This window comes from Rattus norvegicus, chromosome 8 (genome assembly GCF_021556685.1).
Source record: "Rattus norvegicus strain SHRSP/BbbUtx chromosome 8, alternate assembly SHRSP_T2T, whole genome shotgun sequence".
NCBI lineage: Eukaryota > Metazoa > Chordata > Mammalia > Rodentia > Muridae > Rattus > Rattus norvegicus.
The window spans coordinates 91,576,900-91,592,723 of record NC_141541.1 but is presented as its reverse complement, the minus strand read 5'-3'; the positions used below and the strand labels follow the sequence as shown (position 1 = coordinate 91,592,723).

The 15,824-nt window shown below is 35.5% G+C and overlaps 1 protein-coding gene across 5 annotated transcripts in view; it reads left to right on the top strand.

Moving 5' to 3' along the window:
- The window catches only part of Phip (PHIP subunit of CUL4-Ring ligase complex), a 114,296-nt gene that overhangs the window by 56,856 nt on the left and 41,616 nt on the right, over nt 1–15,824 (top strand). For 3 of the 5 annotated variants that reach the window (XR_015626657.1, XM_087562217.1, NM_001427740.2), the window contains 5 exon segments: nt 4,211–4,339; nt 5,773–5,998; nt 9,782–9,919; nt 10,614–10,797; nt 13,639–13,756. Coding sequence is in view for 4 of the 5 variants with exons in the window: in XM_087562217.1 (XP_087418343.1) it covers nt 4,211–4,339; nt 5,773–5,998; nt 9,782–9,919; nt 10,614–10,797; nt 13,639–13,756 (795 nt within the window). In the remaining variant the exon portion in view is untranslated. 5 annotated transcript variants of the gene reach the window in all.

Sequence of the window (15,824 nt, the reverse complement as noted above, 5' to 3'; positions counted from 1 at the left end):
AATTGGAAGGTTTGTTTGTTCATTATATTGGATAATTTTTTGTTGTGAAGAGTATGTGGGGGAGGGATAGAATAGGTGTGTATGTGTAGCTTTGTGGGATTTAACTCTGGTCATCAGGCTTGGCATCAAGCCCCTTTTCTCACTGATCCATCTCACTGACCCAGATACTATATGCATTCTGGAGCTTTATACACAAAGGAGGTTTTTCTAAGTATAAATACTCTCTGCTCTTTGATTCTTAGGATATATGTCTGTCTTAAGTAGTCATTGGAATGTTTTCTAACTCTGTGCTTCCTTCCAACTTAGTGTGACATTTAAAGAATAAAAAAAATTAAAGATGGGAATAACAAAAGTGGCCTTGGATATAGAATTGACATACTTCTTTAACACAGTGATTTTTGCATAATCTACTTCCCATCCTTCATCTTTGTGTTTCTTTTGAGGTCTTCTAGACCTATTTTTTTCCAGTCAGTATAGCCAGTTGATGTAGTTAGAAGTTACAATTTTAGGCTCTATTTTTGTCCTTTTGCTATAAATCAAATTCACATTTACCTAAGCCTTTGAATAATTCTTCAGGAACATTATGAATTTAGAACTGTGTAGGATTCTAACTGGCTGTTTACTGCTCTTCATTCTTACACGGCCAGAAGATGTTTATTTGCTTTTATTTCCAGACTTCTTGGTCTTTACCTCTCCTAACAACGAGTGTAACACTCATTTCCTAAAGATACTTCCAGGACTCAGTCACGTAGGATTTTCTAAGAGACACTGTTATAATATCTTCATCTTCTATTTTAAAAAGCAGAATATAGTAATTGCTGAATATGACTTTTTTTACTTCCTTTTGAAATTTTTGCAGTTTTTGGCTAATACTATTTCATGAATTATCTTAGCTATTTTTTGCTGTTTAGTGTGGATGAGTTTTGTTATATGGTCTTTATATATTTCCCAAAAGTGTAGAATAGACAGATTAGAGGAATAGTTCACCTAGAAGAATTCTTACTGTATAAATTTTGTCATTATTCCTTTGTTTTGTGTGACTATTATAATATGAAGTAAATAAATCATGCATTATTATATTTTATGTTGATTTATTTTTTAAGGTAGAACATAGAGCTTATACATTCTTTATACATATATTTCTTTATACAAATATAAGTGTTTTGTTTTGTTTTTCTTAAGTAAGTTTCATTGCTTCCTAATTACACTTAATTATATTTTAAAGTCTTATAAATCCCTTGACTGGTTTAAAAGACGAAATTCTTTTCAGAGAAAAGTACTTTTTTCTGGTCAACTTTGTCAGTTATCATATACATTATGTCAGTTATCATACACATTATGAAAATGAAGCAAGTAGGGCAGTCAGTCTTTTTGTTACTTTCTTTTGCTGTGACTAAAGAGCATGACGTAGGTAACTTACAGAAGAAAGTGCTTAATGGCTCAAGGGCTGAGTTAATAACTGTCATGGCAGGAGCTTGGCAGCAGGTAGGAATGATGCAGGAACAGACGGTAAAAGCTTACATCTGATTCACATACACAAGGTTGAGAGGGAGACACACTATCTGGGAGTAGCATTGACTTTTGAAACCTCAAGCCAACCCCTCCAACACACCTCTAACAAGGCCAACATCCCAATCATTCTCAAACAGAACTGCCCATCTGGGTACCACATATTCAAACATATGAGCCTGTGTAAATCATTCTGATTCAGATTACCACATTCCATTTTCTGTCCATATAGACTCGTTTCCACATCATAAGACAAAACATATTTAGTCCAACTTGTGAACCCCAGCGGCTTTCAGTTTCAAGGCTCTTTAAAAGTCCATAGTCAAGTGAGACTCAAGGTACACTGTAAAATAAAAAAGCAAATTGTATATTTCCAACATAAAATGGCACAAAATATACATTACCATTCCAAAAAGTAAAAGGACTCAGGGCATACTGGACCAAAGTAAGATCTCAACCAAGTAGGGCAAATTCCAAGTTTTATAACTCCATGTCTCATGTCGAAGGGCTTAGATGGTGCTGTTCTTTCAGCTTTGCTGACTGCAATACCCTTCTCCCTTTTGGGCTACATCAAAGTCCCTGTTTGTAGCTCCCCTTGGCAGATGACACTGCTCTGTCATCTCTGACATCTGTGGGTGTCTAACCCAGTCCATATTACAGCTTCTCTCTCACATAAGGCTGTACAGGCCTCTGTGCGGTAACTGCTTCGCCAAGTGTCTGGCCTCAATGGCTCTTCTGATTCTTATGTAGGATGCAGAGAGAATGTATGATTGTTCTAGAGGTTTATACGTTCCATTTCAACAGAAACATTTCTTTTGGAAATCTCCTGTCTTTATGAACATACTGATAGATAGCATCCATGAAAACTTGAGTAACCCCACTCCACTCCTGTTATCAAATTATATGTAGTGCAAAATTTCTAAGACAGACAGGATCCCATGCTCATAAGCTCTGTCAGGTTTCCTTGGTCATTGCTGAGTATAACTACTTTACCCCTCTTCCTCAATATTATTATAGCTTAAAGCTATAAATGTGGACTTAGAGAAAAGTATAGTTCTATAAGTCTTTTTTCCCCCCCATGGAAATTGAATGAATTGAGGACTAAAACATCTTAACACCTGGCCCAGACACTTTCCTAAAGTTTTGATGTAAAATTCTTTTAGAGATTCACATGGTCAGGTACTTGTAAGTTTATGTAGCAATTATTTGCTTATAAAAGTACTGAACATTTAAAATGTGAATCCTGACCTTTGTACTTACGGTCTTTTAGTTCTGGCGTATGCTATTTGGCTAATGTCCCAAACTACTATGGAGAGCATAGTTCTGTCCTTTGATTTCGAGCTGATTTAAAGTGGTCCCTTTCTCTGCTATCTTACTTTAAAGTTTCTTTATACTCAAGAACTATCCTAGCTCATTAATGACTCATTTCTTTTACCTGGTAAGTTCTTTATATATTAGTATTAGAAAACCTTCCTTGTTTTCTTTAATAATTTTGAGGAGAACTTTTTCTTCTCTATTAAATCAGCATCTGGGATATCATTAATAAATATTATATGTATATTTTTTTAAACTTAAGTGATCCAAAGGCAAGGTTAGTTGTCTTTTTGAGGTCATCCTATCCGCTGAATTTTAGAGTGGTGTTTCTCTTTATACTGAGATACTTATTTTTCTTGAGATATCAGTGGTTCTTCTGCATTTTAATTCCTGTGTTTCATGAACATCTGCCCTTCGGCCAAATTTTTAATATTCAAAAGTTACCACTTCTTTCTTTTCAAACATTTCCTAGGATATACGTTCACCGTGTTCTAGATCAGTGGATACCGGAACAGAAAGGAGGTATTTCTTACCTGATAATGTGTGTGTTCCGATTCTGCTAATCCAGAAATCCAATCACAGTTGTTGGAAATCATCCTTAGTTATTATTTGTTTGGGAGTCAACTCCCTATTTTAGATGTTTCTGAAATTCAGTCCCTAGATGTGCTTTAGATAGGGTAGAGTTTTTACCTCTTTCAGAACACTGCTAAAGAAGTTTTCACCTGGAACATAGTCTGAAGAAGCACTGAGAGCAAAAAAGTCAGAGTGGTGATTGGCCACCTCTGTTTGATTGACAGGTTGCAGGGAGAAACCCATTCGTTCTGGATTAATGGAACTGGAAAACAGAAAACAATTATCAGGTAAAAAAACCCTTTTCTTTAACCTTTAAAATTCACCATTAAAAGATGATTCAGACCAACAGGGAATTTTGTTTTAAACCAAAATGAATAAAAATTAGTGTCTTGTAAGGAGTGATCCCTTGCTACAACTTCTGAGTGTTACCAGAAAAAGAAAAACTGCTACCTTTGCTCCATGTTCTTAGCCTTTACAGAGAGGAGGGCAGGAATTGCTGGAAATAGATGGAATGTATGGTTCAGTTATCTTTTAATCCGGGTAGATTCTCTGGGAGGGAGGAGAAATCGGTGTATTTTTATTTTCTGAATTGTGTCTGTTCTGTGACTGGGTTGTTGGTTTTTTAACATTGTTAATTTGGCATTTTTCATGAATTTTCACAGATTATATTGTACTCTGCTTATTATACTTATCTTCCCTTTATCAGGATGTTTGTATACTTTAAAATCTTTCCACTATAAAATCCTAGTAACAGTAGTTACAGTTGTTTATATTTTAGTTGTGGTGTTCTGATTTCTGGTTAAATGTGTTTCAGATTGAAGGCCAAGGACACGGCGCAGTGTTTGACTGCAAGTGCTCCCCCGACGGCCAGCACTTCGCATGCACAGACTCTCACGGACATCTCGTAATTTTTGGTTTTGGGTCCAGTAGCAAGTATGACAAGGTAGTGTGTGGTAAATGTACATTGTTTCCCTGTTTCTTAAATACATTTGTGTCTGGGGTTTTATGTTTTTCCTGAGGAGTGAGTGAGTATCCATAATGTTAAAAGTAGAGGGCTTGAGGCTGGAGAGAGAGATGCTCCATGGTTAAGAGTACTTGCTGCTCTTTGATCAGAGTTTGGTTCCCAGCACCCATGGTAGGGGAGACAAAACTGTAATTCCTGCTCCAGGGGATTTGATGCCTCTCGCTTCTGTGAACACGTGCATTCTCACATACATGTTCTTATGCAGATGCGTACACACACATACATGCAATTTTTGAAATCAGCTCAAGAAATCCTATCTTAAACATTCTGGAGACTTGTTTTTAGAAAGCAGTATTAGAAAAACATGTATAAAGTTTTATCTATAATTAAATTGTAATTAGTTCAGAAGGAGTAAGTTTTTACATATTTTGTTAGAACAATCTAGATTTGAGTTTGTAACTTGAGATAAATTAACGTTGAATAGAAGTTTCAAATTATGTGAAATATTGTATTTACACAGGTAATATACATTTATGTAGGGTAAAATGCCTTCGCTTTTATGTGATTCTTGAAATGTGTGACCTGCTGTTTTGTTAGTAAAGATTCTTTAGGACTAGTATTTAAAATAAGTAAATGTTTTTTATTTATAGTAGAGTGAATGAATAACTCCTAATTTAACATATTGAAATTTAACTAATGAAACTTTGAAGTTGTTGTTCTATTAGGGCTCAATTTGTAACAATTTTACATTATCATAAATACTCTAAAGGTAGTTCTTTTTTTTGTCACTTTAATGTTTTGTTGTTATATTTCATAAATCTTGAGGCGTGGAGTACAGCTCTCCATGTTTGGTATGTTTGGAATTCTGTGTTCAATTTCTCTCAGATACAACACCCTAATCATTTAAATGGAGTGTGCTTTCAGAAAGGAAAAGTACCTATGATGTCTTATGCCTAGATGTCATTTACTTATCATTTACATTGAAACTTTTTTACAGAGAAAACTTAAAAGCAGCAGGTTTTCATATGATAGGCAGTGAAGAAAAATATAGTGATATGCTTAAAATTAATTGAGTAGAAGATTCTTTGGTTCCTTGAGTCCTTTTAATTCTGGATATTAAACACATAATGGATGTTAAAACTAAATCCTAGGGGTTGGGGATTTAGCTCAGTGGTAGAGCGCTTGCCTAGCAACCGCAAGGCCCTGGGTTCGGTCCCCAGCTCCGAAAAAAAAAAACAAAAAACAAAACAAAACAAAAAAAAACAAAAAAACCCCACTAAGTCCTAGTCTCATACAGTTCTTTAAGTAAATGTACCGTTATTTGTGGCACAGCGTTTGTCTTTTGTTCGAAATTTAATTTCTTCATGATAAATTTTATTTTTCCTGTATTTTATGGACTTTTTTTTTTACAGATAGCAGATCAGATGTTTTTTCACAGTGATTATCGGCCCCTTATCCGTGATGCCAATAACTTTGTGTTAGATGAGCAGACTCAGCAGGCGCCTCACCTCATGCCTCCCCCTTTCCTGGTTGATGTTGATGGAAATCCTCACCCGTCCAGGTACCAGCGGTTAGTCCCTGGTCGTGAGAACTGCAGGGAGGAGCAGCTCATCCCTCAAATGGGAGTAACTTCTTCAGGTAGGCCTCTCGTTTCCTAGAAGTCAAGTTTATCACAGATTCTAAAACTTGTTTACAAATTTGATATGAGCAAATGGAAAGTTCCTCTAATAAATATATATATATATATATATATATATATATATGCATTGCAAGATAATTAAAAATTGGGAAATTCAAGTCAATAATTTTAGTACATACCAGTGTTTAACCTCAAACAATAAGATTACTTTGTACTTCATTTATTCATTTAGCAACATTTATTAAAAACCTTCTTTCCTGATCTATTAAGCCTTGAACATTCAGTAGGAAATTTGGTATGTGCTCTAAAAAACTTAGTTACAAAGTTAATTAACAGTTATAAACAAATTCATAGTTGTGATTGATGTTAGTAAAGTTAATAATGGTGAAAACCTAAGCTAGATTGACTTTATGTCAGAATGTATTTTTTTAAATTTGAAACAGGATCTTACTATTTAGGGCCACCTGGCCTGGAACTCAATATGATAGTTCAAACTACTCTCGAATTCACAGAGTTCTGTCTGCTTCTGTCTCCTGAATGCTAAGATTAAAAGCATCTGTTAGAACACCTGGCTAGAAGCAATCAACTTTTAGAATTCTTTTGAGAAGATAGGGCTGAAAAAATATAGTGAGGTGTTCCTGTGACGTCATGGAATACTGATGTCAAATAAGTTGAATTATATGTTAAAATGTGGTCAGAGTGGGTTGGTAGACTCTTCTTCCCAAATTCAAAAAGTGGAATGCTGACCGACTTACCAAGTGGAGAGGATAGAGAACCTGTAAAGATTAATCCAGTTTTGTCGTTAGGTGTGCTATTTTAGAGTAAAAAATACTTCTGAAGATAGTACAAACAAGTTTTACACGCTACTGTGATAGACTTCTCAATAGATTGTGTGCTGAGTGAACAGTGAGTTCAAGGTCCTATAAACAGAAGACTCAAATGTGGTAATGTAGCATGCTATACAATTGGGTGTAAAATTAGAATAAAGGTGGACATTGGGAAAAACGTGCTGGTCCTTATATTAGACATGGCCTGTATGCATGGATGGTAAGGAGGATGTTTCTACTGCCACTTACATCGTCAGTATAATCCAATATATGTAAAGCTAGTATTTCTTAGCATACTCACAGGAGTTAAGAATACTTACTAGTTGGCAAGTAGTCTTATATTCAGATTCTAGACATTTCACTTCCAGAGAAGTACCATTCATAGGATTAAAATTTAAGATGTATGAGTTCTCTTGGAGTTTAACTGGCAAGATCAGATTTTTCCCAGCTCTCAAAATAGTTTTCTTACCGGGGTTTTAAGCACAGAAAATTAAAGAAAAGTGTTACTGTTAGTTGTTACTTTTCTCCACATTACAGCTTATCTAAAGCGTTCACAGATATTCAATCATTGCGTCCTAAACAGTTAGGAAACATAAATTTTACAGTTGTGTCATATAATTAGAGATACTTACTATATGCCTGACTCTGTTCTTGGTTTTAGAATTAGTGCTAGATACCTTTATCCTCCCCCCAAAATACCCAGCAGCAGCAACTTAAACAGAACATAGTTACCTGGAGGCTTCTAATTTCGGAGGGTCACATCCATGATAGATAGCATGGTGAGTAAAGGGAACAGCGGCATGTGGGTGCACGTGTTCCTGTGGCTCAGAGAGAAGCAGACATAGCTTGGCTGTACTCAAAGGTGGCCATTACCTTTAGCCACTGCTACTTGTCTCCTTCCTCCAGGAGTTTCCAAAAAAATCAAGAGTGCCACAAATTCAGACTGAGCATTCAGAGCGTGAGACGGAGCTAGGTAACAGTTATTAACTTGGTTCATAAGCGGACGTCAGCAGTAATTCCACATTCTCACGACTAGTTCTTAAAAGTGTCGTTATTTTAGATTTCTGCTACCAAACAGAACAAAACCTAAAAGAAAAACATTAGTGTCATTGCAAACTGTACTTGTTTGTAAATTTAGAGTTATGAAAACGTATTTGCTCAATATAGCAAAGCTAAGGTAAAACTAAATGTAGCTATTGTAATATAAATAGATTTAATTGGAGTTTTGTTACATTGATTACCTACATGGACTTTTTTAATCGTAAACTTAAGCTATAACAAGTTATTAGTCAGTAATCAAATATGATCTAGCATTGATTAGGAAATTCAATGTAGACGTTTGACTTTTGCTTTGTCTTACTCTACTTTTTAGCTTTAACCTATTCACGTTATTTACCTTTTTAATTACAGTTTTATGTCAATATAACTGGTATAATACACAGTATTTTCTTTTTAACCTCTTTTGTGGGGGAAGGGGAGGTTTGAGACAGGGTTTTTTGTGTAGTCCTAGACATCTCTGGACCAAACTGGTCTTGAGCCTGCAGAGATCCATCCACCTTCCTCTGCCTTCTGAGTGCTGGGACTGAAGGTGTGCGTCCCCACAGCCTGACTTCTTCTTTATTACTACTTCATTTCCGAATATTGTTTGAGTATTCTCTTTATAATTCATGTCTACCCTAAAATTCTGACCTGATCAGACTTTTACTTATATACATACATATATATATATATATATAATATTAATTATTCCACTTGTTTTTATGGAAATAGTTTCATAAATCTTGTTAAATGTTCTATTTCTATTTTTTCTATGTTCAAGATTGAACTTTTAAACAAAAAGATTGATTTTATTTTTAGTTATCTTTATGTAGGAGAATGGACTGGTGTGTGTGATTGCCTGTGTCTAATCCCCAAGGATCTGAAATAACAAATACAGTTGTGAGTTGCCTAATGTGGATGCTAGCATTTGAACTGGAATCCTCTGCCAAATCAGCTCAAGCCCTTAACCACTGTGCTCTCTCCAGCCCCAAGATTGAACATTATCTGCTTGTATTTATGCTAGATTTAGAAGATAAAACAGAAAAATACACTGAAGAAATAACTGAGCTTTCTTTTATAGTACATATTTGCTTGAGTACTAAGATAGAAAACTGATAAGGACCTGAAAGAGGGGACATGCTGTTCTTTTCGAGGGCATTTTGGGAAATGTTCACAGTATCATTTTAGTTGATAGTTAAAGAATGAGCTAGAATTTTATCATGTGTATACTTATGATGAAATTTCAAGACATAAATTTATTTGTATGGCTGGCATGAGTAGTTGTGTTAGCATATACCAGGCGCTTCCATGTCTGAACTCTAACCTGACGTGTTCACACAGTCCTTAACCTGAGTCTCCTCTCACCGCTGCCTCACCACGGGACTCTACTTTTTACTTCCACTTTCTTATCACTTTTAGATCTTTCACAATCTGCATTTATCTGCAGGTTTATTGTTTAAGTGCCCCAATCAGGATAGGTAGTTTGATATAGGAGAAAGACCTTGATGTTTCCAATTTGTTACTGGACCTCTAATCCTAGGCGTAGTCTCAACACATAGTAGACAACCATGAGCTTGTTGAATGTGTGACAGTTTTCATAAATTAAGGTATAAGTAGGGAGCTCTCCTTTGGCCATTTCCTGGACGTATAACTTTGAGTGTAATTTTTTTTTTTTAAATTTTATAGTGGTGCTCATAGTTTGCTTACCATAAGGTTTGTGAATGTTTGAGTCATGATAAGCACAAAATAGGTACTCTTCATCATTGTTTCTGTAAATTAAAAGTAGTTCATGGAGGTTATTGTTTCTATGTTTGCTATAACTTATAGGTGATCATTTCAGGTCTTCACTAAGGGAAAGTTCATGCTTGATTGCGGACTTCAGTTAGACTGACCAGTGTTTTCTGTGATATTACATAGGATTGAACCAGGTTTTGAGCCAGCAGGCAATCCAGGATATCAGCCCACTGGACAGCATGATTCAGAGGCTGCAGCAGGAGCAGGACCTGAGGCGCTCTGGGGAGGCAGCTGTCAGCAGTGCCGGCCGCCTGAACAGAGGTGAGCTGAGCTCGTGCTCTAAACCAGACACCATCTTACTCACCAGCAGCAGAGGAGTGACTAACTAGTTATGGTATATCCATAAAAGAAACAGGCTGCCAAATGTGATTATGTTTGTGAATAATAAATACAGAGTTATATATTACTGATGAATTGTATATACTTCAACATTTCCTTAAGTAAATATTAGAAGTAAGATTCCTTGATTGCCTCGGTGCTGGGGATGGAAGCCACTTCTTATTCATACAGGAAAAGTGATCTTATAGTAATTCTGAAAAACAGGAAAAATCAGCTTAATAGATCAGTTTCAAATTATAAAGTCAGTGTTTTAGTTAGTACATCACTCTTACTTGTCATATATTTAGTGTTTAAGTTAAATCTGTGAGCCATAAATGTCCTTATATTTGTTTTTCTTAACTCTTGAAAACTTGGCAAGTTTTTCAGTAATGATTTCATATTGCAGAGCATGAACTTAATACTCCAAAATTATGATTGATTACTTTATCCAATCAGTAGAATAACAACCACATTTTTGTTTTCATTAAACTTTTGCCTGTGGTTTTCTTGCTGAAAATGTGTGGGTTTTTTGGGTTTTTTTTTGTTTTTTGGTTTTTTTTTTTTCTTTTTGGTTTTGAGCTAAGTGAGGCAAGTGTCTAAGTAGAACTTAACTACCCTGATTTTTCACCCCATTTAGGCTCTGTAAGTTCTACCTCTGAAGTTCATTCACCACCAAATGTAGGATTAAGGCGCAGTGGGCAAATCGAAGGTGTGCGGCAGATGCACAGCAATGCTCCACGGAGCGAGATAGCCACGGAGCGAGATCTTGTTGCTTGGAGTCGAAGGGTAGTCGTGCCTGAGCTCTCGGCTGGTGTAGCTAGGTAAGGAGAATTCACAGTTGCTTTCATTTTGACTGATATCTTTGAAAATATCTTTTTGGCCTTGTGATTTCTTTTTAGTTAGTGTTTTTAGCTAATCAACACTGCCAAAAATGAATTTTTAAATATTTTTCTGTAATGATCTATGTAAATGGTATGAGATGGGGATGTGGTGTTAATATATGAAAAAAATCACCAGTTAGGCTCACTAAATATCTAATTGAGGACCAATTCAAATTTTACATGGTATCTTTTATTAGAATATGCAGGCATATGCTTATGTGTGCATATGTGGAGCTCGTGGTTGATATCAGGTATCTTTCTCTGTCATTTTTCGCTTTATTTTTAGCACAGGGTCACTGATTGAACTTGGGACTCATTGATATTGATTGACCAGGCTACCTGGGCAGTGAGTTGTAGGGACTTGTAGTGTAGTGTGTGCTCCCATGTAAGGGCATAAGGATGCACTCAAGCTGTGGCATCTGGTCGTTAGGCAGGTGCTGAAGATCCAAGTCCAGGCTCTCATGTTGACCCTATGTACTTCCTCTGACTAGGTGCCCCAGTGGAGCACTACTATGTATGTACCTGTCATATCTTCTCAAGTAGTAACCAATAGCACAAATGCTGGGTATGTTTAGAGAAAGCTACAAAGCGTGGTTTGTTTGTTTTTTTTTGTTTTGTTTTGTTTTGTTTTGTTTTTTTGACAATATAGCATGACACAGACACTCTGGAATACTGTTTTATATTTTATTAGGCAGCTGTTATATACAACTTCAATAATGATATGTTGGAAATTATTATTTTTTTTAAAGATTTATTTTATTATATGTAAGTACACTGTCATTGTCTGCAGACACACCAGAAGAGGGCATCAGATCCCATTACAGATGGTTGTGAGCCACCATGTGGTTGCTGGGAATTGAACTCAGGGCCTCTGGAAGAGCAGTCAGTGCTCTTAACCGCTGAGCCATCTCTCCAGCCCTGGAAATTATTTTTATTAGTGAATAAAAATCGTAAATAGTAATGGCTCATTATGCCTTTTCCATATGTATGTGATTGTCTGGATTGTTTTCACCCCACCCCACTTTGTCCTCTCATGCCTCCCTCTGGTTTTCCTTTATTTGCCCAACTCTTCCCTTATACTTTTGGTATTTGTTTGTTTTGATGATCCAGTAAATTTAATTACAGTTGCTTAAGTGAGTATAGGTGAGATGTAACTTAGAGGAATCCCGGCAGCTTACCAGTGGCTAGACCACTGAAGAAAGTGTCTTCTCACCAACCGTTACTACCAATAGCTTCTCAGGGAGGGGTGAGAACTTGGGCCCCTACCCTAAAACCTTACCATTAATTACCTATAAGTATTCATAGAGGTTTGTAACCTTGTGGACCACCCTTCATCCATCACAGAATGTGAGGGACCCAGTCTTGAGAAGGTAGTCACAGTAGCTGAAAACTACTAGGCGAACAAATACAAATTACATTTCCTTCTACTTGGCAGAGCGAACGGTGCCATATTCTACTTTATAGAGGAACAACTTATTGATAACCTAGATAAATCTGTTTTATTAAAATGATTTTGAAGTTGCATAATGTTTGATTCCGTTTATGAACATTATTGAAATATAAATGTTGGATTGGAGAGCAACTTAATGGCCACTAAGAATTGGTAGGAGGGAGATTTAAGGTGGAAGAAAGTGTTGGTATTCTAACAAAAGAGCAACACAAAACATCTTTTTATTGATGGAATGCTCTGAATAGATTGGCGTGGTAAATGTACAAGACATAATATACATAATATATTTGCAGAGAACTAAAATGCCTAAATGAGTAGCAGTAGACCCGGAGAACCCTGAAGGTGATTACGGTTTCCATCAATGTTAGCTCCTTAGTGTTGACATTGTGCTATACTTTTGTAAGATTTACTGTTGAAGAAAACTGAATAAAGAATCCCAACTCTTTTTCACATATATATGGGAATTTAAGATTATTTCATTATAAAAGTCTAAAAAGCTCAAAAACTTAAAATTTGAGATTGATCTTTTTCTGAAGATTTAAATTTCACTCTCACCTTACAGAATATATTGGGAAAAATGAAGCTTTAAGTTTCAGTTTTCTTACAGGTCAACAAAACTTCCAAGTTAAAGTTAAAAATAAAACTTTGTAGTTTTAATGAGTTGAATTTAATGAAATTAAAATTCAGAGTTAATATTCTTTAATTTTTTATGTTTATTTAGTTTCAGCTTTTTTTTTTAAAGATTTATTCATTTATTGTATATGAGTACACTGTTACTGTCTTCAGACACACCAGAAGAGGGCATTGGATCCCATTACAGATGGTTGTGAGCCATCATGTGGTTGCTGGGAATTGAACTCAGGACCTCTGGAAGTGCTCTTAACCTCTGAGCCAGCTCTCCAGCCCTTAGTTTCAGCTTAATGTCTGGAATAGAACATGGTCTTGCTTTTTGAATAGTAGGGTCTGATCTATGTCACTGGAAACGTTGTGTGCTTTAGTAATTGGAAGTTCAACTTTAAGGCTCTGCTGTTGAATAGGTTGCATGTTTGACATGTCAGAGTGTGTGAGCACAGGTGTCTTGCTAAAACTTTGCAAAATTCAAAACTTGATTTGATTTATAATTACCACAGCAGAAACCATTTAAAATGAGGGGAACAGCAAAACAAGTCTCTTCTTAGTATTTTAGTTATATTCTGAGCCACATGTTCCATCTGGAAAGAAAATACCAGAACAAACTTCACATTGTTAATGTAAGAGTTATCATTTATTTTAAAGGAATCATTAATAAAAGTGTAGATTAATGCTTATGGTTTTTAATATTCTCTTTTTAGTAGACAAGAAGAATGGAGAACTGCAAAGGGAGAAGAGGAAATAAAGAGTTATAGATCAGAAGAGAAAAGGAAACACTTAACTGTTGCGAAAGAAAATAAAATACTTACTGTCTCAAAGGTAAATATTAATTTGATGCTTAATAGTATGGCTGTAACTATAATGATCTTTTAAAAGATTCCTCTTAAAAATATAAGCATTAATATTTTACCAAAGTAACATTAATGAAAAAATTATATGGTTAATTCCTGGTTGTTTATAATATAAAATACACTTTCATGTGTATTTTATATTAAATATATTAATATTAAATTAAATATTTATATTAAATAAATTATAATCAGCTTAAGGAAAAGTATTTTTCAGTTCTTTTACTAGTTATATATTCTAAAACTTTCCTCTATTTTTTTTGCTCTTTTATCCTTATTTATTAATTGGATCAGCTGATGTATCCTTAAAAAACAAAAGCCACTTTTCTCTTAAGGTGGGTAGGTTGATGGCTGAAGTGATCTCTTGGTGGTTATGAGCACTTGCTGCTTTTCCTGAGGACCTAGGTTTAGTCACTCACAGATGTCCTCAGTGTCAGGGGAATTGAGCAGACTCTTCTGGCCTCTACCGGCACCAGGAATGTATGTGACACAGTGTACATATAGGCATACTGGCAGAATAAAATACACCCTTAAAAAGTAAAGAGTTGTAGAATATCCCTAGTATTTTATATTGGCATGTCTCCTGCGAGATTTGTGTTTCCCCTTCTCTAGTTTAGCTTAAAAATTTCAGAGCTCTTAGTTATATGAGGTTTAGGAAGACTATATGGAATAGCTTCTCAAGCAAGCCTTCACGATCACTGAGCAGTGATCTAAATGAATGAAAATTTACTGGTTTCTGACTAGCTTATAGTGCCTTAACCAAGTTGAAATATATTTTTCATGTAAAAATCTTCATGACTTGGTTGTTAAAGGCTGGGGTTGCAACCAAAAATATAAAAATCCTTGGTAGAGTTGACATGATTGGCTCAACTGGTTAGACATTTGCTAACAGGGCTGCGAAGCTAGGTTGGGTTCCAGAACCAGCATGGCAGGAGAGAACTGACTGCACAGTTTAGCCCCGACGTCTGTGTGTGTCACAACAAACATACAAATATGTAAAGGTTATCTAAATTTAAAATAAAAAATTAAAAATCCTTTGTAATCCAGGGTGAGGGCTGAAGAATTTTTCATTTTCTTACTCATCTAGGATTTAGCCTGAAGCTAGTCTGACTTCTCACTTAAGGTTGTAGGATTAAGGGTCAGTCAAGAGAAAGGTACAAAGAGCATATATGCTTGTTCTGTAGAAGGCTACTGCTTTTTAATAACATTGTGCCAGATTTATCATTGGCCCAAGCATGATACTCTAATAGAATAGATTTTATTTTTTGTTGAATAGGGAGAAAACAAGTGTTAGTTAACAAACAGCCTGCTTTCTTGTTCACTGTATTGTTCGTTCATCAAGGCATTTAAAATGGCCAGGTGTGATGGGTAACTTCTCTAATCCCAGCGTGGGGGAAGCTGATGTAGGAAAACCAAAACAATTACATTTAAAATGCTTTATATTTTACCAGAATTACGAAATTGCACATGAGGCTTTCAACAGTAATTTTAATGACATGATTTTGAGTAGTTAGAAATTTTTATGCCAAGTGAAAGGAAAGATATATTAAATTTTTAATAGTGGATTAATCAGTGTTTGACAAGGTAGGATATTACTTCCTTATTTGGCTTTTACATACTTTGTAAGATTTCTATAAAATTTAGAACAGATACATTCGGAGTGAGTTTGTGTATGAACATTTCATTTTCATTAGTAAGAATATAATTTTAGGTTCAAAGTTCCTTTGTGTCCAATTTTTCTACTCTCCTTAGTGTCAGGTTCATTTTTTAAAAAAAAGATTTGTTTCATGAACGCTGCCTACTTGTATTTATGTGTACTCTGTGCAGTCAATGCCAGTGGAATCCAGAAGTATTCCACAGAACCCCAGAAGTATGCACGGAGTGGTATAAGCCATTGTGGCTATGTGGGTACTGGATCTGAACATAGTTCCTGTACAGACCACCACTGTTCTCAGCTGACCATCTCTAGTTTCCCAGTTCAGTGATGGTCAGGGTACTCCTTAGTGTACTTAGTTTGACTGATATGTCTATTGTAAGAG